This window comes from Megalobrama amblycephala, linkage group LG6 (assembly GCF_018812025.1).
Source record: "Megalobrama amblycephala isolate DHTTF-2021 linkage group LG6, ASM1881202v1, whole genome shotgun sequence".
Classification (NCBI taxonomy): domain Eukaryota; kingdom Metazoa; phylum Chordata; class Actinopteri; order Cypriniformes; family Xenocyprididae; genus Megalobrama; species Megalobrama amblycephala.
In genome coordinates, this window is record NC_063049.1 from 21,513,608 (window position 1) to 21,539,208 (window position 25,601).

Genomic DNA, 25,601 nt, shown 5'->3' on the forward strand with positions numbered 1-25,601 from the left:
GACAAAATAATATATAATTTTAATATTGGCAAGTTATCGGATATCACAAAAACCGGTATGTCAGTGCATCCCCTATCTATAAATATTAATAGGATCGCTTCCATTGCCTGTGAATTGTATTTACCCTTAACAATTGATTGGGTTACACTTTAATGGTCCACATTCTAACTATAAGTAACTTTGCAATTACATGTCAGTTAACTCTCATTAGAGTACTAATAGACTGTAGTAGACTGTTAGTAGACTGTTAGATTAGGGTTAGTAGAATACGTTGACATGCAACTTGCAAAGATACTTTTAGTCAGTAGAATGTCTGTTGGGGGACCATCAAAAAAATGTTACCATTGATTGGCATAGGATATCAACTGAAGTAATTATTTCTGTAAACTGTCAAAATTGAGGTTGCCATCTTTAATTCACCTGACTGTGGTTGAGACTTAAAGCTTTAGTAGTGAGAAAAAAATGCTACAACATAATACAAAACCCAACAACAACAAAGTCAGTGAAGGCGAAAATGCTTTAGATTGGCCATCATGCTTCATAATGTTCCAGAAGCCCTCCATGGACTCTGGTAAATGTCATAACCTGAATCCGGACTGTAGGTAGAGGTAAAACCCGTGAGGCTCTAATCATACAAGAGGCGCAACACTAATCTGTCATGTTCATTAGCACTCGCGGTGTACATCATTAGTAGTATCCACAGAGCACCATAATAGCACAAATTACACCGTCATCCTCAGCTATAATCACCCCACTTTCCACAGCCATTAAACTGAGCAAAGAAAGCCTGAGAGTCCACGGAGACTGGAAATACAGCCCAAAAAGGCAACAATACACACTAAAAGTGGGTTTGCTACATTTGGGATTTGTGAAATATCTAAAACCTTCTCTATATTGTCTTAAATGGTGATCTGCCTCATAAATCACCAGAAATACATTACAGAAACGAAGCACAACAATATGATGAAATTAAATTAGGCTAATAGATTCTGATCGCTTCGCAAGACCTTGTTGCTCTCAAACTTTTTGATTTAAGAACCCTATTAAGCAAAACCATATGAGGTACCTGACCTCCACAGATCTAATGGTTCTTTCATTATGTCTTGTTGAATAGTTACAGTGTCACAGCCAAAACTAACAAATCTACAATTGAGACCAACTAATCACCAGTCCCTATAGAACTATTGACCCCTGCAGATGCAAAACCATCTGCGACCATAAAGCTTCTGCCTGCCTGTCCTTTGAACATGAAAAATTAGGGTTTGTTTAATAAAAACAAATTAATGCTTGTTCTGAAATAAAATACACAGCATTTTCAGTGATTTACCACTTTAATAATCGAAAATGAGTTTCATTTGGAACTCAGGTACTTGATCTGTATGGCTTCAACTCTCATTCACATACTGTATCTTGGCCATCAGGATACTGTGCGGTCATGTGCTCAGTACAGTAAAACCTCTTTGTTTATACAGTACAATAATGGAAATACTTCAGACGTCTGTGGCACCATCCAGGCTGCAAATACAGACTCTCTGAGCCAGGCAGCAAAGACAACTGACCTCATATACACATAACATAACAGGAAATGACAGGTGCTCGGCATGTTTCTGATTACTTGACGAGCAGTATGGGAATATTCAACCTCAAAGAGCTTTCAACTTCCTGTTTAAAATGAGGAATATGATGAGTTGCTGAGAAGATGGACTTCAGAGAATTTCTCACTTGGAAAGGTGCAAATTAGCCTGTGATTACAGTGAGTGATGACATGAAAAAAAAGGCACAGAGACGAAAACATAGATTTTCAGAAATACATGTGTTTGAAGGAGAATAACGTCAGCAGCCTGTAAACATAAGACACACAGTATATAATGCACAACCCTCGGCACATGCAGCATATGATTATTAAACGATTTCCAGAAAGAATAAAAGCACTGTTCTTGCAGCTTCCATTTAGCTCTTCCTTTTCATTTCCACTCAATCTGCCATATTCTTGTCCTGATTGTTACCTTTCAGAGACTGGTCTAAGCAAGCCTGCCACATCTTCACTCTTTAATGTAATCAAAGGCTGAAACAGGCCCGTATTGGAAAAAAAAAAGGATAAGTCGAAACAAGAGGCTTAGCACAGAGGTGCTATAGACAGAAAAAAAAAAGAAAAGAAAAAAGAAAAAAGAAAAGACCCATTCAGAAGTGGGACACACAGACCCAATCACATATTCATGCCATTTTCCATTCATCCAATCATCTTAATCAGGACATTGCATCTTGGGAATCAAAGGGGAGATGATTGAACTTCCATTAAAAAGGCCTTTTAGTGATTCATATGTAGATGGAGAGGAGAACAGCGGTGGCCTGTTAGCTACTGTATTCCTCCACTCGAACCACACACATGAACCTCCCGGTGATACCGTTACCATGGTGAACTGAAGACTGAGACGACCATACCCTTTCGCAGAAATAAACCTATCTCCAGATCACAGCGCTCGTAAAGGTGAGGTGGGCGCCGGCGTGGGCAGCTGTCGCCATTGATGACTGACATGAGCATGGTTTTATAACTCCTAGTAGGGATTTTAAGAGAGGGAGGCCGGTCCTTGATCTAAATTCTAGACGCCCTACATCTGATAAAGAAAGACAGACAAAGCTTCTCACATTTAAAGTGGTCACAAAAGATATTTGGACACTTCATTTGATGCTTAAAAATGTCATTGCATTGATAAAAAACTAGCAAAGCAAGTGGCATCTGAAATCAGGTGTAACAACAGGTGTAATCACATTCACACTTGTATTTCAGTTCTCTTGGTTCTTTTGGTCTTGACCAAAAAAGAAAATTATATATTTAGTCCTGGTTCACACTGTCATTTTTAACACAAACTAAAGATACAAAAACAAAAAGGACGTATATTTTGCGACAGAACATCCAAAACAATGCTATGTGCTGGGCTAAATGCAATCGCTGTGCATGAATGTGTGAGCTTATAGAGCTTATAAAATGTGTAAAGGAGTCAAAACAGCGACAGGAATCCCTCCGTCACACTCACAAATGAAGATCTGCTGCGAGGAGCGACGGTTCTGATGCTGTAACCGAACTGTGATGGGCAACATCGCGACTATGACGATATTTTTAAAATAAACGCCAGTTTTTTTTTATATATATTTTGTTACACTGCAAAAAATGCTGTTCTTACTTAGAGTTTTTGTCTTGTTTCTAGTCAAAATATCTTAATGTTCTTAAATCAAGAAGCATTTTCTTGACAAGTAAAAATTATTTTCTTGTTTTCAGGAAAAATAAGTAAAAATTAAGTAAGTTTTTCCTTAAAACAAGCAAAATAATCTGCCAATGGGGTAAGCAAAATAATCTTATTTCAAACCAAGAATAAGCTATATAATCTTGTTTTCAATTTGGATTAAGATTATTTTGCTTACCCCACTGGCAGATTATTTTGCTTGTTTTAAGGAAAAACTCACTTAATTTTGACTTATTTTTCCAAAAACAAGAAATTAAATTTTACTTGTCAAGAAAATGCTTCTTGATCTAAGAATTTTTAGATATTTGGACTGGAAACAAGACAAAAATTCTAAGTAAGAACAGCATTTTTTTGCAGTGTATATAATGCAATGGCATTCATACATTTTTAAGTGTGACTAAAGCATCCAAATTGTTTTTGGGGCATCTAGATAGGCAGTCATGTGTCTCTTTAGAGCTCTTGCACTGATGTCACTTCCTACCCAAAGGCTGTCCAGGTTTCTGTTGATGAGCATTAGACTTGGTTGTTGACTTGATCTAACATACAAACATACAGCAGGAAAGACATTAGGACATGTGTTAATTGAGAGAGAAAGACGAGGGAAATGGGGGCTCTCACTCCATCAGCAGGTCTGTGAGGGAGGGATGAGGTAAGTTGCGCCATCTGTGACTCTGACACGTTTCAGAAGCTTTTAGCGGCCATTAGCACACTCACTAAAGGTCACACACCAGTGCTCTCTCACACATACACATAGCCACACGGTCAAGCACATGCATGCAAGGATATTCACATATAAATAATCACAGATGTACAAACATGCACATACACACAATAAATCAATCTCAGCTGAGCTAAATATGAATTTGACAACAGAAGGGTTGAGGATGCCGCCAGCATGTACCTGTCAACCTCACTGAGCATCATCCTGTGGAACGCTGCCTTTGAAAGACAAAAGTAAAACATGACTATGACTCAACGGTGCTCTAGACTGTGACTAAAAGTAAAGTGGCAATTTAAAATATAGGTAGGAAATCTTTATTTGAATTAACTGTTAAATTAATTGAAAAATTAAATGTTCTTCCCGCACTATTTTTAACATGCATAGGTGTACACACTGCAGCTAAATTTTGTTGTCATTTTACCTTCTGGTGTTCAATCCAGTTCTGAACAAACAGTTTAGTAATTTACAGGAGTGACAACCGCACTCTACAACCAAATTAACCACTCGGGTAGTGATAATTGAATTTACCAAAAAATCTATGCAGTAGTGTACAAAACCACACCGCTGGAGTGATTGCTAGTGAGAGATGAGCGTGACACATGGCTCAAGAGCAGCGGAGCTTTCATTATGCCGCAGTTGCTGCTTCCGTTTCTTACGGTCAAGCATATGTGAGGTAACGCAGAGCTGTTTTATCATATAGATACACTGTAAACCAGAACACTCAAAATACTTAATTGGTTTAAGTAGAAAAAACTTAAATTGAACAAATTAGCTCAGTTAAATTAACTGCTATGAGTATTTAGAGCTTTCTTTTTCTTTTGAGTTCACAGCACTGACATATTTTAAGTAGTTTAAGTGTCATTGTTTTGAGTTGGATGAACTCATTTCTTTTAATTTAGACTAACTTAAGTTTGACTGAAACTGGGCTGGTATTTCTATTTTCCAGCATGCTTTGCCTCTGGCACTCGAAAGTGAGAGTAAATGCTAAAATTATGTGTTATATAATGTTTTTTTTTTTTTTTTGTTTTTTGTGCACAATTAATGGTAAGGAAGATTTAGTAGGGATTAATGTTTTGTTATGCTAATTTTGAAGTGTTTGTTAATATGGGTTTTTAGAGAGTTACCATCATGGTGACAAGTAGGCTTGGTTTGAGAGCAGGTAAATTGCATGTTTTAAGATGCTGTACTTATTCAGTAAGTGCTATACCATGATATTGTTAACATGTTAGCAGATTAACAAGTTGACATTTTCTGTATTTTCTTAGGGTTTACAGTGAAGTAAATAACTTGTTTGATTGGCAAGAACTCAAAAAAAAAAAAAAAAAAAAAAGTAAACTAAATATTTTATGTTAATTGCTATCAAAATGTATGAGTTAGCTAACTCACTACTTCAAGTTAAGAGAAATTAACATGCATGAGTACTACAAACTCATAACTTGATAGTTCTGCTCAATTAAAATTGGGAACATCTTAACTCCAAAAATTTGATGTAACTGATTACCTCAAATTTTTTGAGTTAGCCCAACTTATTTGGGTTTACAGTATACATTTGTGTGTTGAAAATTATGTTATAATGTTACTCTGTGTGTTTGCTCGGCAGCTGCTATGAGAAACCTGTTGCACACTGCAGTAAGCTAGATCAATATTAGAATATCGTATTAATATAATAAAGAAAACGAGATTCAAACAATAAGACTAAATGTGTTGAGCTATATAACAATGATTAGTTTTCTGTCTATAAATGTATCCAAACAGTTGTTCCCTTGTCTAATAAAACATAATTTATTAAAACATCTTTGGTGTTTCCATGGTTTTTACAAAATAAAACCAAAAAAATCAAGGATAGGGTGGATATGATGTCATTGATAGGCGACACATGGACACGGCCCGTGTCCTGGTTAAAATTGCTTATTTCTCTGGATTTAAACATTCCTGGAAACATTTGATATAAGTACACAAGTCAACAAAATATATAACACTGTTCTAGTGGTTTTTGGATATTTTAATCAAAAAATCTTACATATTGTGCCTTTATGTCTTAATAATAGTGCTACCAAAATTCTTCATAAAGAAAAGATCCGCTATCACGGCAGCTGTGGTGGAATTTGCTGGAAGGCAAAATGGCCAAGAGATGTGAGGAAAAATGAAAGGAGAGAGGCAGAAGTGTGAGAAAGAAAAGAGGACAGCTGGTGACAGAACGGAGGGAGCAGGCCTGCTGCAGTCTCTGTTAATGGCAGCAGCATGAGTAGTGAACACTTGTTCTCACTCTCTCTCCTCTACATAAACATCCGCTGAGAGACCAGCACTATCATTACACACACACAGGAACTTTCTCTTTCTTTCTCTCTCATTCCACCCCATCGTAAAGGTGGTTTTAGCTGCGTTTAAGCTGGTTTAGACAAACTTGGAAACCAGCTAACCATTTCAGTCTGGTTTATTTTTATTATTATTTTTCCCACAACATGGTACAGCACTGCCTTCAAAACTGTTTATCAAACAATGCTGTCCGAAAAGACACCCTGTTAATCTCTTGCCTTAAAAGGTAAAGCTGCAAGCCGCATTCCTCCCTCGCCTCTAATGGGAGACAGTCATATGCTCGGTCACAGTTTTAAGTGCGAGCCGAGAGGCTTTGAGGAACTGCAATTTTGCTGAATTGCTTCACATTAAGGTTAATTATGTAATATTTCATTTCTGATAAAAAGTAGCGGGTTGATGAGATAAAAGTAAAGTCTGGAAGTGTTTAACGCCATGTAGTTTCACTGAGAGAAGTTTAAAGTGTCTGAAAAGAAATGGCTCAGATCTGACTTCAGGAAAGATGAATATGGATTACTTCAAAGTAAAATAAAAAAAATAAAGTAATGCAAAGCAAAGTAAAGTAAAAAAGACACTTTCCAATTTCACTGAAAAATGCTGATAAATGCACAATTGTGGCTATAAGCACTGTGTGTGCGGTTACATTTACAACTGTAGGTCTCACAGGATTGTGTGTGTTAGCCAGTGTAATGCAAGTTGTTAAAGGTGTGTGTTTGTGTGTGTTCCACAGCAGCAGTCATACACGGGCCTCCATCTGTCTGCAAGATGTAAAACATCCTAATGGGTCCCATCCTCCACCTGAGGCTATACCTTACCCTCCCATAAAGCTACTCCATCTTTGTCACATACACACCCACACAAACTATACAGTTCTGCTGTGGTGCTAAATAATCAGTTTCTCACACAAACACACTATACCAGTAATTTACCACTAAAATTCACAAACACATGCATTTAAACGCACTAACACTAAACAATGTGCTGTACACACATAAAAAAAATAAAAATAAATGTGGGAAACACCAAGGGAACTCATCTCACAACTGATTCCAAATGGAAGCTGATGTTAGCATGTTGCTAAGCTAAAATTGTGATAGTGAGCATAAACACAGCAGACACAAGCACTGGGTAAAATCATTGATTTGACTTTATCATTCCTTTTTTAAGTGTTTGACGAAATAATTAATATCAGTAGAGTGCCTATGATGCTATATAGATAGGCAGCTCAACTAGCTACGGTGTTAGCTTAAACAGACGTGTAATTTTATAGTAAAATACAGGTAAATTTACAGATCTTGGAAGGAAATTTATGGTAAACAATCAGTCATCTTACAATTTATAGTTATTTTTGATTAACTATACTTCATCATGGGCCTTTGAATGCTAAGGTCTGAGATACAGCATGACATGAAAGGTTGATTTTCCTCTTTTGTCATACGTTTATCACTGAGCTACAGGGCAGTATCCTGGCTTAATGTCTCAGATTTGCAGCACTGCTCTGACCCACAGCCACAGCTACCACCAGATCAACATGGCCACTATCAGCAGAATGGACACTAGCCAGTGACTCCCACTGGGCACTAAGTAGTGGCCAATAACAGTGTATCTGAGCCAGACAGAGAACAAAATACCATCCACACTGGCCAGCGAAAGATTTAACAGGCACATATAACACAGAGATGGAAAACACAAGAAGAAACTAAGCCAGAAAGTAAAGTTCAACTAGACAGTGACAATGTCTATAGGGTTTTTTGACCTCAAATAAGACATTCATATTTAGTAATAGAGAACCTAAACGGTGTCTACAGACTCACTGGCACACAAGACAACAAGATGGCTCACATTCAAATTTACACATCTGGTAAACACAGACTGAAATACCTCTCTCAGCCTCTCCTGAATTAGAGGAATAATTCACCCCAAAATTTTTGGAGCATGTAAATTAACAGCAAGCATGTCGGTAACAACATAAGGATGAGTAAATAATGATGACAACAATATTTTGTGAATGCCCTATCTCTTTAAAAGCTCTAAATGAAGGCTGTTTCTTCATTGAGAGACACTTCAAGCACTTGGAAGCACTTTCTGATTTACAGTTGGTGTGGTCAGAGGTCACGATCCTCAAGGGGTGTCTTATAATCTGTACTTCACCTGCTCTTAACCTTTGAGGTCAGACATCACAAATACACATAATGCTAAGTGAAAAGAGCAGTCAATAATTGTCCATCGATCTACAAAATGCTTGAGATGTTTTAGCCCCTGGTTGCATGTAAAAAATATGAGGACAAATAAGAGAGGAATAAAAATGGAATAAAAATGTGTTAAAGTTTGTTTTGTTAACCCTTGACATTCATTAAGAGCAGGTCACATGGAAAAGTTCACCCAAAAATGAAAATTATCCCATAATTTACACACCCTCAAGTCATCCTAGATGTATTTCCTCTTTCAGCCAAACTCAGTCTGAGTTATATTAAATAATATCCTGGCTCCTCCCAGCTTTGTAAGTATTGAATAGCACCTGAGTTTTTGAAGCACATCCATCCATCCATCCATCCATCCATCCATCCATCCATCCATCCATCCATCCATCCATCCATCCATCCATCCATCCATCAAGTAATCCACATGACATGACCACATGACAGTGGATTAATAAATGCCTTCTGAAGCAAAGCGATGGGTTTTTGTAAGAAAAATATCCATATTCAAAACTATAAACACGTTCAAGATAGAGTTACATGGTTTTGGCGAGAGGCATCTATTTTCACCTAAGCTTACGCTATACGTCATACATCCTACATCAGGTCAGAGGTCAAACTTTCGCTGGAACTCGACTCTCTCATGAATGTGTGCACGGCCGTTGCTGGAAGCCCGTAATTATAGTTTATAAAGTTTTAAATATGGATATTTTCCCTTAAAAGAAAACCACTGTTTCACTTCAGAAGGCATTTATTATAGATTACTTTTATAATGGATGGATGCACTTTTTGGAGTTTCAAAAACTCTTCGGCACTATTTAATGCCATTACAAAGCTGGGAAGAGCCAGGATATTATTTAAAGCTGCAGTCCGGTATTTTTCCTCTTTGTCGCCATCTCTGTTTGAGACCTGCAACTGCAGTCATATGCGGAATTGTTATCGTTATGTGCGTTGTGCCTCAGCACGACTCCTCAGCGGATGAATCTAATGTTTGCTGTCAATCACTGCGCCGGTGTGGATACTGTACTTCAGAATCACAGATTCTACATCTTGGAAATAAGAATTTTCACCGGAAAATGTCATCTGAAAAAGTAAGTAACATTTCTGCCACTTTTGTTCTGACCAACTAAGAAAAAAAAGCATTAGGCCTACAATAAATCATGCTACCAATGGTGATTAAATCTAACGATCACTTAGCTCAGATCATGCCAAACTGTGTAAATTATAATTACTGTTATGCTTTGTTCTTAAATTGTTAATGTTAACAACACCAGCATTGCATGACTGTGTATTTACTGTGTATTAGTGTTACCTGTAGATTGCAATTTCTGTAGCCACTCCGCAGTTCAAAGTATTTTGCTTTTGACTACGAGTGAATCTCCAGTTGTCACTGACGATTGTCATTTGGATCTTTATGGATTACAATCCACCATCAAAATAATACGTTTAATTATTTCAGCTGCTGTTAGAACAGGATATAAATGATCCGCTACAAGCAAAAATTGATTTTGGATAATTTTTAACCAAAAAAAGTTATGGACAGCAGCTTTAATATAACTTTGACTGTGTTTGGCTAAAAGAAGAAAATCATTTACACCTAGTATGGCTTGAGGGTGAGTATATTATGGGATAATTTTTGGGTGAACTATTCCTTTAAGATACAATGAAAAAATGATATATAGTCTATAACTGAACCAAATAAAATTACACACACAAAAAACGAGATACAACACAAATGCCCATTTGGTAGAGATTATTCTGTTTGGAAATCGATTCATTCATTACAGATTCAGGATAATGTTTATATGAGACTACATGAGACAGTGTTCTCAACCACAAGGTGCTTTCAAGTTCAACTTCCAAAACAAACATTTCAAATGCTGACTGTCAGAGTGTCAAAATAAATATGCTCATGTGGCAAATAAATAAATATATATATATATATATATATATATATATATATATATATATATATATATATATATATATATATATATATATATGTAAAATACCTACATACGCACACATACATACATAGAACCATTGTTTGTGGTAACCTTGGCAATCTGACAGTTCCAAAGGATAAAGGCATTTGGGTTGGTTTATGCAGACACACAACCTCACAATCAAAGTCATGTTGAGTAAAGACTCATCATTTACTCGAGACAGCACTGTAAATAGCTATGCAGGAGTGTTCACAAACTGATGGAGAGTTCCACTTTTCTATCAACACATTTTCAGTCCATTTCATTCATGGATATTTAGCCCATGCAGGGTGACAGGGCAATCTTGCGGCAAAAGATTTTGAGTTATGTCAGCTTTGAGCAAAGGCTGTGTCAGATTCCGTGGCACGCGGCGCCACCACACGCCTCTTGAACCCACATCTCTAATCCCCGTTGCCATCCAAATATAAATAAATAAAACTACAGTGGTTTTCAGTAACCTTTACATCCCTCACCCCATCAACCACTGACAAGCCAACACATAAACGCTTATCTCCTCAGAACAACGGTGCGCATTAGAATGATTGCATGGGTGCGGGAGGAGAGCTGGCCGCAGTGGGCGCTTTGGCAGACTCTCGGCAGACACGCGGAAGAGGAAAAACAGTGGGATCGAGCTGAGTCAGACCGAGTCGGATTAACGGAAGCGAAAGCCGTGTCTTAGCCCACACTTCCTGACAAGTCAAGACGGTTCACCTTGAGAAAGACACCAGCTGAATCAAGTTCTCCGGCTGTTTTCCCTCTCTCCGCTGTTTCTATTTCTCTCTCTCTGTTGGAATATTCCGCGTGTTGCTGTAACAGCATGGTGTGCTTTTCAGCTTTCCCGGCAGTCATCCAAATTAAAACAATTATAGAGCTAATTGCCCGTTAGGTGGAGCCTGCCGGGGCGTCCATGCTCTGATTTGTAGAATCACTCATGCGGGTCGTCCTCCACTGTGATGGAGCCGCCTGGTCTTGCTGGTACCGAAGCCAGTGCCGGCCGGCCGGCGGGCCGATCGACAGGCAGATGGGCAGGGGTTGGCACAGGTGCCCACCGTGATGCAAATTAGGCCTGGCACTGGCGCAGTGTGAAGACAGGGGAGATTGAGCGCTGTGATGCAGAGACGGCGTGCCATATGGAGCTGGAGCTGACTGCTCTGTTTACCAGCGGTCAAAGTCAGTTACACACACGCAAGCGGGCCGAAACACTTTCAACCGCGAGCGTGAGCCAGCAGAGCGTCCCAACAGCAGCTCCGGCCAACATTCCGCCACACGACACAACACATCGCCACAGCTTAACACGTGTGTCAAATTAACATCCATACTGATCTTTACGTGCGTGGGAGAATCTTTTAATCAAACCACCCTCAAGCTTAAAAGAATAGTTCATATGAAAATGAAACTCCTGCAATCACTTACTCACCTTAAAGGATTAGTCCACTTTTAAATACACTTTTCCTGATAAATTTACTCACTCCCATGTCATCCAAGATGTTCATGTCTTTCTTTCGTCAGTCGAAAAGAAATGAAGGTTTTTTGAGGAAAACATTCCAGGATTTTTCTCCTTACAGTGGATTTCAATGGCTACCAACAGATTGAAGGTCAAAATTACAGTTTCAGTGCAGCTTCAAGGGCTTTAAACGATACCAGATGAGTAATAAGGGTCTTATCTAGCGAATCGATCGGTCATTTTCGAAAAAAATACAATCGTTTATGCTTTATAAACAAAATATCGCCTTGAACGTACTTTCCGCTTCCGCATTCTTCATAACGCTTACACTGAATGTTCTACGCCTTCCCTATTCTACTTGCGGAACGAACGCGGCGCCAGTTTCCTTTTTTTTCCGTAAGTTGAATAGGGAAGGCGTAGAACATTCAGCAATCAGGAGCTTGCTCTAGTAGTGACGTGATTACGATGTAGCGAGCGGAGGCAGAAATCTGAAACAACAATGGAGAACAAAATCATTGTCACAAAGTTCAGATTTTTCAAACGTCCGAAACGCTCAATTCGCGCCGCGTCATTCGTGCCGCAGGATGTCTATTCATGTCTTTGCATTGACTTAACATGTAAATCACTCGCGCACATCTTTGTACTATTATAGAAACTGGAATAAAAAGGATCTTGCCTGTAAGAAAGTGAGTGAGGTGGTCTGGTAAGTTGTAAAAACGCTCTTTAGCTATGTATATATATACACACATTGAGACTACAAGCTAGCTAAAGCAGTATTTTACAACTACTTTCCCGCTGATGAGTTGATGTGTTTATTCAGAGGAAGTGTGCAGAAATGAGACTGGAGCCGCCTGGCAGAAGCCCCTCTCATGACACGAATTCGTGTCTGTTGTGAAGTGAATTTCACGCGCGAATGAAGCGAATTTCATGCGTGAATTAAGCGAGTAAACTCAAAATGTTCAAGCTTCCAACTACGCGCAAATAGCACAATTTATTCGTGCAAGTCATGTCTGGTGTGAACGCCCCATTAGGAGAGCTAGGATGTGTGTCCAGTAAATAATAACTGTCAAAATTGCGGAACGAACGCAGCGCCAGTTTCCTTTTTTTTCCGTAAGTTGAATAGGGAAGGCGTAGAACATTCAGCGTAAGCGTTATGAAGAATGCGGAAGCGGAAAGTACGTTCAAGGCGATATTTTGTTTATAAAGCATAAACGATTGTATTTTTTTCGAAAATGACCGATCGATTCACTAGATAAGACCCTTATTACTCATCTGGTATCGTTTAAAGCCCTTGAAGCTGCACTGAAACTGTAATTTTGACCTTCAATCTGTTGGTAGCCATTGAAATCCACTGTAAGGAGAAAAATCCTGGAATGTTTTCCTCAAAAACCTTCATTTCTTGTCGACTGATGAAAGAAAGACATGAACATCTTGGATGACATGGGGGTGAGTAAATTTATCAGGAAAAGTGTATTTAAAAGTGGACTAATCCTTTAATGTCAATCCAAACCTGTACGACTTCTTCTGCAGAACACAAAACCGTGTTTAAGAATTGTGCTGGTCTCTCTTTTTCATGCTATTAAAGTGAATTACTAGGGTTTTTAAGCTTCAAAAAGACTCAAATTAACCCAGATAAAATGTATTCAAAATTTTGACAGTTATTATTTACTGGACACACATCCTAGCTCTCCTAATGGGGCGTTCACACCAGACATGACTTGCACGAATAAATTGTGCTATTTGCGCGTAGTTGGAAGCTTGAACATTTTGAGTTTACTCGCTTAATTCACGCATGAAATTCGCTTCATTCGCGTGTGAAATTCACTTCACAACAGACACGAATTCGTGTCATGAGAGGGGCTTCTGCCAGGCGGCTCCAGTCTCATTTCTGCACACTTCCTCTGAATAAACACATCAACTCATCAGCGGGAAAGTAGTTGTAAAATACTGCTTTAGCTAGCTTGTAGTCTCAATGTGTGTATATATATACATAGCTAAAGAGCGTTTTTACAACTTACCAGACCACCTCACTCACTTTCTTACAGGCAAGATCCTTTTTATTCCAGTTTCTATAATAGTACAAAGATGTGCGCGAGTGATTTACATGTTAAGTCAATGCAAAGACATGAATAGACATCCTGCGGCACGAATGACGCGGCGCGAATTGAGCGTTTCGGACGTTTGAAAAATCTGAACTTCGTGACGCTGATTTTGTTCTCCATTGTTGTTTCAGATTTCTGCCTCCGCTCGCTACATCGTAATCACATCACTACTAGAGCAAGCTCCTGATTGGTTAATGTGGCGCGAATATTCGCCAAAGTTCAGATTTTACAGACGACCGAAACGCTCAATTCACACCCGTCATTCGGGCTGCAGGATGTCTATTCGTGTCTTTGCATTGACTTAACATGTAAATCACTCGCGCTTAACGCTTCATTCGCGTCTGGTGTGAACGCACCATTAGAGTGAAGCAGCGACATCAGATTCTTGAATGAACAGCTCTTTTGAAATGGATCTCTTCAGTGAATCAGTTGATACGCTTATAAAAAACGTAGACATCCTGCGGCACGAATGACGCGGCGCGAATTGAGCGTTTCGGACGTTTGAAAAATCTGAACTTCGTGACGCTGATTTTGTTCTCCATTGTTGTTTCAGATTTCTGCCTCCGCTCGCTATGTCGTAATCACAACACTACTAGAGCAAGCTCCTGATTGGTTAATGTGGCGCGAATATTCGCCAAAGTTCAGATTTTACAGACGACCGAAACGCTCAATTCGCACCCGTCATTTGGGCTGCAGGATGTCTATTCGTGTCTTTGCATTGACTTAACATGTAAATCACTCGCGCTTAACGCTTCATTCACGTCTGGTGTGAACGCACCATTAGAGTGAAGCAGCGACATCAGATTCTTAAATGAACAGCTCTTTTGAATCGGATCTCTTCAGTGAATCAGTTGATACGCTTATACAAAAACTTAACTGAATTGTTTGTTCACCATACTGACTCACCCGATTCTCACTGACTCAATCCATTCGCAACAATTAACGGGCTCCCTGGGAAGATAATCAGTGAATAACAACTTCATATTTTGGTCTATTTGTCACAAGAAACTATCGAATGACTTCAGAAGATTAAGATGTGGAATATAGTGCACAAATCTTCATAATATTTCTATGGTGCTTTTGTGTCTTTTTGAAGCTTGAAGGCTTCAGTCCGCATTCATTGTATTTGCATGGAAAAAGAGTGACCAGAATATATTTCAAAACATCTCCTTTGGTGTTCCACATAAGCAAGAAAGTCATACCTGTTTGAAAAAAAAAAAAAGCATGCGGGTGAGTAAATGATGAGAGTATTTTCATTTTTGAGGGAACTCTTAAGAGAGGCACAAAACAACAAAGACAGAAGAGGAGAGGGACAGACAAAAGGAAATAGAAACACAAAGAACTGAGGTCTTACCTCAGCAACCCGAATCCTTTCTTCTTGGTCTTCTTATCCAACTCATCACCGACCTCTTCTGATTTCTTCTTCTCTTTTTCCTTTCCTTTGCTTTTCAACTTGTCTTTCTTTTTGCCTTTGGCCTTCTTCTTTTTGTCTTTCTTGTTCTCCTCATTGTCTCCCGCACCTTGTCTGGAGGAGCCACTGGCCGGAGTGTCTCGTCCAGAGCTCTGGTCGGACCCCTCATCTGTTTCAATACAACAAGCAAACGTAAAATATGAACATTGTGGGCAACAATTGGCCAGCATAACCAAAATTTACATATTCATAACACATTTCTTCTTGTGTTTACATTTAACAAACCGCACAAATAGATCTACCATGGTATAAACGGCATAGCGAAATCTCAACTGGCTGACAGATTTCTATATTCACACAGTATTTACATTCAAACAGCCTAGCCCTAGTGTGGCCTATATCTCAGTTGGAGTCGTGGAAATATAAAAGATCTCTTCATAGATATTTTTCCAGCTAATCTGCCCTGGAGCATCATAAATTATCATAATCTGGAGGAAAAAGAAAGAAGGGGTGCAGATAACTGGATAGAAAGAGGCGGAGGAAGAGAAAAAGAAAGATAAGCATTGGAAAAAGTGAAAAAAGAGGCTTGGGTAACTGAGGAACCTGCTGACATAACCATCTGTTACTGGCTATCCACTGTGGGGCACTGTATGTGTGTGGCGATCAATCGCGGCTGCATTATGTGTCTGTGCTCTGAGGTTTGTCAGATGGTGGCGGCGGTGCTGGGAGCAGATGTACGTTTACCAGGCCGCCTCAGAGAGCGTGTTAAAAGAGAGATGAGGAGACGTGCGAAAAAGCATCAGTCTTTCATAAGCCTCACAGCGGCCATCTTACTAAACCTCAACTTGTAGCTCAGGGGAGGGTCCTGATAGCCCTGTACACTGTGATTTATTGATGGCTCGTTGTATTTTACAGGCCAAAATATGACAAGGGAAAAGACAATTAGACTGTGAAGAGACAAGTGAGATCAGAGCTGGAAACTGAAAGCTTGCTGGTCGACTAATATGTTTTTCAATGGTCGATACTGATGCGTAGAGAGCAGGGTGACCAACATTTACACTTATATGAAATGCCAAATTATACATAGAATTGTGAAAATTAACTGAAACATTTGACACAAAGATTTGACAAACCTGTTGCTATAACTGATACGAGGTGGAAACATCAAATCCTTTAATCTGCCAACCTGGTTAAAGGGTTAGTTCACCCAAAAATGAAATTTCTGTTATTAATTACTCGCCCTCATGTCATTCCAAACCCGTAAGACCTTCATTCATTTTCGGAACACAAATTAAGATATTTTTTATGAAAACCAGGAGGTTTCTGATCCCCCCAGTGCAGGGGTTTCAGGTTCTATGTCAAAACACTGGCTCAGTATTGGCCGACGCCTCACGACGCATGCGTGTGATTGGTGTTCTGACGTGGTGATCGCCATTCTGATGAGTTGGCGTTCTGACGTAGAACCTGGAAGCCCTGCACTGTGTCTACAAGGTAAATAGTGTAGGAGAATGACAGGGAAGAGAAGAAAATGTTGAATAAAGTCATTATGTTTGTTTTGTTTTTGGCGCATAAAAAGTATTCTTGTCACTTCATAACAATAAGGTTGAACCACTGTAGTCACATGTACTATTTTAACGATGTCTTTACTGCTTTTCTGGACCTTGAATGTGATAAATACATTGTTTTCTCTTGGGGATCAGAGACCTCTCGGTCGGATTCCACAGCAAACTTCCATGTGGGCCAAATAAGTCTTAAAATTCTTTAAATTGTTATATTAAAATAATGAAAATGTAAACAAAAACACCAGAAATGAAGATTAAAATGACAGTATATTTTGGGTTTATTTATTTCTACTACAACAGAAGTTTCAAAGGTACATTTCAGCTTGGGACCTTTTAATATTGTTTTGGACAAATGGGAGGCCTTGGAGTGATTTAATTATATAGTTAAAGGGTAAGTTCACCCAAAAATGAAAATAATATCATTAATTACTCACCCTCATGTCGTTCTACACCCATAAGGCCTTTATTCAAACTGCTGAAATCACGCAACTTTGGCACTCAGAGTCACTGATTCGATTCACAAAGCTCTGAAGCAGTGTTTTTAAATCGGCCCGTCACTATATTGTTGAAAAGTCGTTATTTTGTTTTTTTCTGGTGCACAAAAATATTCTTGTCGCTTTATAATATTAAGGTACAACTACTGAACTCACATTAACTGTTTTAAAAGTGCCCTAGAACTTTTTTAAAAAAGATGTAATATAAGTCTAAGGTGTCCCCTGAATGTGTCTGTGAAGTTTCAGCTCAAAATACCCCATAGATTTTTTTTAATTCATTTTTTTAACTGCCTATTTTGGGGCATCATTATAAATGAGCTGATTCAGGGCTACTAGCCCTTTAATTCTCATGCTCCACGCCCACGGAGCTCGCGCTTGCCTTGAACAGTGCATAAACAAAGTTCACACAGCTAATATAACCCTCAAATGGATCTTTACAAAGTGTTCGTCATGCATGCGGCATGCATGCTTCGGATTATGTGAGTATTGTATACTGTTATATTGTTTACATTGATTCTGAATGAATTTGAGGCTGTGCTCCGTGGCTAACGGCTAATGCTAAACTGTTGGAGAGATTTATAAAGAATGAAGTTGTGTTTATGAATTATACAGACTGCAAGTGTTTAAAAATGAAAATAGCGACGGCTCTTATCTCTGTGAATACAGTAAGAAACGATGGTAACTTTAACCACATTTAACAGTACATTAGCAACATGCTAACAAAACATTTAGAAAGACAATTTACAAATATCACTAAAAATATCATAATGATATGTATCATGTCAGTTATTATTGCTCCATCTGCCATTTTTTGCTATTGTTCTTGCTTGCTTACCTAGTCTGTTGATTCACCTGTGCAGATCCAGACATTCTGCCCTTGTCTAATGCCTTTCATAATGTTGGGAACATGGGCTGGCATATGCAAATATTGGGGTGTACACCCCGACTGTTACGTAACAGTCGGTGTTATGTTGAGATTTGCCTGTTCTTCTGAGGTCTTTTAAACAAATTAGATTTACATAAGAAGGAGGAAACAATGGAGTTTGAGACTCACTGTATGTCATTTCCATGTACTGAACTCTTGTTATTTGACTATGCCAAGATAAATTCAATTTTTCATTCGAGGGCACCTTTAAATATGTTTGTTTTTAGTATCTTTATGGATCTTGAGAGAGGAAATGTCATTGCTTTGAATGCAGGCCTCACTGAGCCATCAAATTTAATCAAAAATATCTTAATTGTGTCCCGAAGATGAATGAAGGCCTTACGGGTGTAGAACGACATGAGGGTGAGTAATAAATGACATTATTTCATTTTTGGGGGAACTAACCCTTTAAGGCCAAATATTGGATTGAATTTATGGCACTTCCAAAAAGACTGAAAAGTCATTAACCTTTTGCAAGAACAGTTTTACATATTCCTTCCTCTAAAGTATTAAAATAATCTGTGAATTAAACCGTTAAGGAACTGGAATAGTTAATAAGAACCAGAATTCTTCACGATTCCTTTCCTTAACCACTGTGCACTACACAATCGTGTTTTGCCCCGTAACTTACGTGCACTGATCTGCAACAGCAACAGGAAAGTCATGAAAAATAAACTCCACTTACTTGGTGATACAGAATATTTTGCATTCAGTATGACTCTGAACTGGTTCAATCTTGAAAGTCAGACATAAACAAAATAAAACAAAAAGAATAGCATGCAAACTCTCTCTGAGCCTCTCCTACACAAACGGGTTTGAGGACAAGTCGGTTCTTCCGAGGCTTAGTCCAAGGCCAACAGCAGCATCCGTTTCCCCATGGCCTGATTTCTACACAAACAAACACCGATCCGCTGTTTAAACTAGCATTGAAGCGGGCGGCTCGGTAATGACTGTACAGCCGCCCTATTATTCAGAGACACAGAGGAACCTCAAAGGCCTGCTCCAGCTCCCACTTCTCTAATATGCATCAGAAAACTCTTTTGTTCGGACCAGCGCAAAGGCTTATTGTAAATATCAATCCGCTCAATACAATGCCGAATGCCAGAGAAAAAACTGGTGAGAAAGGATAAAGAAAAAAGGGGAGATATTTCCCATCATGCTCACGTTTCAATACGAAAACACTTTAAAAGAGCAGGGTTTGACGACTTAGAGAGCAGTACCTATGCTCTGAAAGCCTTACATAATAAAGCTATAATGACACTGCTGTGAGCTCGAAGTAAAATAATGGAAACCATTTCAAAGAGAAATAAATCCCTTCCTTAAATGCCTCTCTGTTTATCATCTTCACTGATGTATGGCCTTTGATATTTATATGGTTTCTTCTCCATGTGAGAAGGCCTCTTAGTAGAACGCATCCTCTTGATTTTTTCCTTGGGCTGGTGGTGTAGTGGTTAAGGCTCAAGGCTCGCAACTGGAAGTTTCAAGTTTAAACAATGCATGTATTTCCTATATATTTTAGGCTAAATTGATCATGCTTTCTTTTTTTTTAAAGACTGTTGTACTCTCAGCTTCAACATCAGTACAAAAATGCCAAAAAAAGTCAGCAAATTCCCTAACATCTTTTGCAAGAATAGTTTTAAATTTATTACTGAAATGATCTCATCATTTGGCATTGAATTATATTTCTTTTTTTCAAATATTTCTTCCTCAAAAGTATTAAAAGACTTGTTGAGTCATTCAGGAACTGGAACTGTTAAAAGAAATTGGAACGAGAATTGTTAAATTCTTAAAGATTCCATTCCTTAACAGCTGTGCACTTGAATAGCAAATCCCATCTATGCCTGATAATAAGTACCAACTATTTCACGAAGATATAAAACAAAATCAGAATGTTCAGATCTACCAGTGAATATCTAATATCTAATTTAAAACAATTCTAAATAACTGATCACATAAACCTCGCAAAACTTGGCATATCTGGTAATCAGTTCTTCCTCAAAAGCATTTGCAGCCCAATAACGAGTAAGCCTGACTGTTTCTTGATAGACTGATCAAAACCTGCACCCTGACTCCTGAAGTTGCGTAGCAGCCAATAAGACTGGAACCAGGAATTTTCAGTCCATTCTTGCTACTTTATATGCAATATACATCGGAACATTTCATGGGCTGTCGATGGATGTGCTGTCTGAGGCTGAGAATATCACTATTGTGCCCTTGAGCAGGGCACTTAACCCCAGGTTGCTCCAGGGGGATTTGTCCCTGTAATACACCGACGGTTCATGTCAATGGTGACACAGTGTGAATGTCACATAAACAAACTCCACCACAAATAAAGATTCGAATCTAATCTGCTTAAACCAGATCTAGCATTATCATATAAGGGCACAAGGACAAACAATCCAGCATGGATTAATATTCAGAAAACTGAAAAGGATGGAAACTATAGAAGAGTGACACACCCTAAAAAGAAAAAAGAAGTGTGCTTAAAGGGTTAGTTCACCCAAAAATGAAAATTTTATTAATTACTCACCCTCATGTCATTCCACACCCGTAAGACCTTAATTCATCTTTGGAACACAAATTAAGATATTTTTGATGAAATCTGATGGCTCAGTGAGGCCTCCATTGACAGCAAGTTAATTTACACTTTCAAACACACAGGAAGGTACTAAAGTTATATTTAAAAAAGTTCATGTGACTACAGTGGTTCAACGACGAGAATACATTTTGTAAAAAAAACAAAAACAAAATAGCCACTTTATCCAACAATATCTAGTGATGGCCGATTCCAAAACACTGCTTCATGAAGCTTCGAAGCTTTACAAATCCTTTGTTTTGAATCAGTGGTTCGGAGTGTGTATCATACTGGCAAAGTCATGTGAACCATTGAAATCTTGAAACACTTATGACGTAACGAAGCCTAGTTTACTGAAATCACGTAACTTTGGTACTCCAAAACCACTGATTCGAAACAAAAGATTCATAAAGCTTCGAAGCTTCATGAAGCAGTGTGTTGAAATCGCCCATCACTAGATATTGTTGAATAAAGTCGTTCTTTTTTTTCTTGAAGTATTCTTGTCACTTCATAACATTAAGGTTGAACCACTGGGTGCCTTTCTGGGTGTTTGAAAGTGTAAATTAACTTGCTGTCAATGGAGGCCTCACTGAGCCATTGGATTTCATCAAAAATATCTTAATTTGTGTTCCGAAGATGAATGAAGGTCTTACGGCTGTGGAACAACATGAGGGTGAGTAATAAATGACAGAATTTTCAATTTTGGATGAACTAACCCTTTAATTGCACTGAATGTGCACTTGTAGTGTACTTCAAATCTTAAATACCATTTTTTTTAAGTGTACTTACAGATAATATATTAATGAAATAAAGTGGCACTTAAGTGTAAATAGATTCAGCACTACATTTCAAAGACAATAGAAGTAATTATGAAGTTATATATAAATATGTACTCACTTAATTGGGTCAAAAACACTATAAAAGTTCAGCTAACTGAATTTAATATAAAATTTAAACTAAAACGTTTTCATTTAATTTAAATTAACATGCAGTTATGTGTCTGAAAACATTACATTCAGTTCACACTTTAGTATATTCTTTAGCATACTTTTTTCATAATAGGTACTCTTTTTAAAAGTATGCAACTTCTTTTTCCACAAGGGTATGCAAAAATAGATTGATAAACATATGTATGCATATAATCACACACACACACACACGTTTGTTTTTGTGAATTGTGGGGACGTAATGGTAGACGTAATGGTTTTTAATGGTAGACGTAATGGTTTTTATATGGATTTTATACTGTACAAACCGTATTTTCTATCCCCCTACACCAGGGGTCTCAAACTCAAATTGGCGGGGGGCCATTTCTGTGATTGACCCCTCATAGGAGGGCCATATTAACATTCAAGCGCAAGAAAGCGCAACATTTCAGAAAATTTACTTTCCTTTGCATTATTTCTCATTTACTTCAAATTTCATTAGGCCTACTAAAAAATGTTATACCTATAACATAAATATTTTATTTACCATACTAAATGTAAACAGCAGTGTCTCTCTCATTGTTACAGAGTGTAATATAATTATATAATACTATTACTAATATAATACTACTTATAATACTACTAATATACTAATATAATACTACTAATATAATACTATTAATTGCAATAGTCTGGTGCAACTTCTCACATCCAACAAAGTGCATGGAATAAAAAAATTAGTAATTTAGGAACAAAACCAGCAACACTTGTGGCGTGGAGGGGTCAGAAATAAACAAAAAACTGGAGCTATATATATCAACTTTATTTTGCCAAAAAATAAAAATCTCTCATTGTTACATACATTATTAGTTTTTAACATTTACACAGCTGAGACACAATTGTCCAAGATGCCGTTTGAGCATCGGTAACGTTTAATAGTTGCATCGGACGCGTTTCGGTGGTTTAAATCGACGCTCGTGATTTAAAGTCGAGTGCTTTTACTGTAATTTAGGCAAGCGCGCTCATAATAGAAGCGACGCGGTTGAGAGAGCGCGGCTCATGGTTGCATAGCAACGACAGACGCCACTGAAGCGAAAGCGCTTTGGAAAGAAGGAGAATGCGGCGCGGTTTTATTTTTGAGATCAGTTGCGGGCAGGGTAGAGGGTGAGGGCGGGCCGTAAATGGCCTGCGGGCCGGCAGTTTGAGACCACTGCCCTACACTAACCCTAACCCTAAACCTAACAATCACAGGAAACTGTGCACACTTTTACTTTCTCACAAGAACTCATTCTGTATGATTTATAAGCCTTTTGAAAAGTGGGGACATGGGGAATGTCCTCATAAGTCACCTCTTTTTGTAATACCTATGTCATACCCATGTCATTATACACATTTGTGTCCTGATATGTCACAAAAACATGCAAACACACACAGACACGCACAGACACACACACACAGACACACAGACACAGACACACTGGCTGATTAGAATGTGATGTTCAAATTCTGCAGGCAGATTGTCATCCCACAACAGGGACAATAATGAGAAGTGAGTGGAACGCTGTGTGCCTAATTACCGTCCTCAGTAATTAGTAATAAGCTGCCGCTGTTTTCTTGACCAGAAGATCTGGTGTGCACACGTAAGTGTATGTGTGGTATCTCCACATCATGGAAAACAGCAGATGCAATCACACGTCCACGAGCAAATGAGAAAATAACCTGATAATTTGTGTTAATGAGTTTGTTTTGAAGCTACGAACTCATAACTAGGTCATCCGAGTGGCACAATTGAACCACATCTCAGTTTAAAATTTCAGAGAAAGTCTTATAACAAAGAGATCTGGTTTTTATCTTGATCTCCATGAATAGGGATGTTAGATACTGCATCAGGATATCTGTGTGCATGAAACGGGATCTTCAGCTGTGCCGTATCTGTTCGCACTGACCATAATGAACAACCCTTCTCCTCTCTCACACTCTCTCCTTCTTTCGCCACATGTCTGTAGTCTGTCGTCTCACGGAAGGGCCAATTAGGCTAGTGTGTGGGAAGAGGAAGCACATGACAGGGACAAAGCCAAACACTTTACTCTCAATTACTCTCTCTCAACAGCCACACACACACAAATCCACAATCACTATAAATACTGATCTAGCACCTTTGTATAACCATGTTCAACTACAGACATATGGGAGTCTATGAGGATCAAAGTGAAATGTGGAATATACTCCAAATGTCTTAAAAAGCACCACATTTCTAATTCTTACTATTTCAAATTCTCGCTTATTTATTGTTCTATTTACACTACCATTCAATAGTTTAAGGTCAGAGTAAGGGTCAGGGTCAAATTATTTTTGAGAGAGAGAGTAATTAATAATTTTATTCAGCAAGGATGCATTAAATTGACAGTAAAGACATTTTTAATGTTAATGTCAAAGAAACAATGTTCTTATGAACTTGCTATTAATAAAAAAAGTATTAGTTTCCACAAAAACAAAAAACAAAAAAACAACTGTTTTCAACATTGATACTATTAAGAAAAGTTTCTTGAGCATCAAATCAGCAAATTAGATTGATTTCTGAAGGATCATGTGACACCGAAGTATCACATGAAAAAAAATAAAAAAAAAAAAAAAAAAAAAAAAAAACCTTATAGCCCCCAAGCATTTTTTATTGTAGTCTGTACTTTTGTTTGTTTGTTTTTTATTTTTTCAAAATAATCAGATATTGAAAAGTGGCACAAAAGCTGATGCCACTACACACTGCACCTTAAAATCCTCTGTGATTAACTGTGTTGCTGCTGCATTGTGGGTGCTCACCATCGTCATCCTCGGGCGGTCCGTCGTATGATTTGTCGATTGCTGCTCGGAAGCTCTCGTTGCAGCCACGCCCTCTAACCATATGTGGGCGGGGCCTGTGGAAGGGCAGCAGTTCGTTTCTCTTGGCCTCTGTCATGGCGGTCTGCAGACTCTCTAGAGAGCTGGACTTCTTTAGGCCTAATGTGGGTCCCAACTCCACCCCACCGCTCACTGAGACAAAACAAAGAGGGAAAATAAAAACACATTATGAAACTGCCAGCCAAAAATGGCATCTTAACATCTTCTCATAGGCATAATTAGTGGGTGGGACATGTCCCCACCACTTTTTGCCAGGGTCGATATTGTCCCAAGCACTTTTTGAAACATCTCGCGGCACGGATGTATACTAATACAAAATAAACATCTCTAGTTGATTAGCAATTCGTTCGTTTGTGTTAAATAATAGGCGATTTGGTGCTGAGATGTGTTGTTTTTGAAATCATGTCGAGTGCTCGTTGCCGCTGTTATCATTGGCGCAACGGTTTTCTCTTTGCGCTTGTGCACAGTGCGCAGTCTTCACATGGACAGAATCTATTCTTTCCGTTGAAATCACAAACAAAATGCACATAAATGTGTCTCTGCTCTTGATAAACAATCACTGATGAACATCTTTGGTTTTAATGAGAAAAAAAGTTAAATAAATAACGCGAGGGCGGATTAGAACCCAGAACCTCTGGCACGCTGAGCAAAAATTCTACCCCTCGTCCATCAGGACAATCTAATACTAGCGCAGATTTACATATTTACTGACTAAATGTAAATACTTTAGCGACTAACAATATTGTATTATAGTAGATGTAAGGATGAAACTGACATATTAAACATGAGGTCTATGTCAATATATTTT

General features: G+C 38.4%; 1 protein-coding gene across 9 annotated transcripts in view; it reads right to left on the bottom strand.

Moving 5' to 3' along the window:
- pard3bb (par-3 family cell polarity regulator beta b) overlaps nt 1-25,601 on the bottom strand; it is a 449,216-nt gene that overhangs the window by 124,562 nt on the left and 299,053 nt on the right. For all 9 annotated transcript variants that reach the window (XM_048193363.1, XM_048193369.1, XM_048193368.1 and 6 more), the window contains 2 exons: nt 24,716-24,925; nt 15,360-15,585 (listed from right to left, as the gene is read on the bottom strand). In XM_048193363.1, the coding sequence (XP_048049320.1) occupies nt 15,360-15,585; nt 24,716-24,925 (436 nt within the window). The remainder of the gene's footprint in view (nt 1-15,359; nt 15,586-24,715; nt 24,926-25,601) is intronic.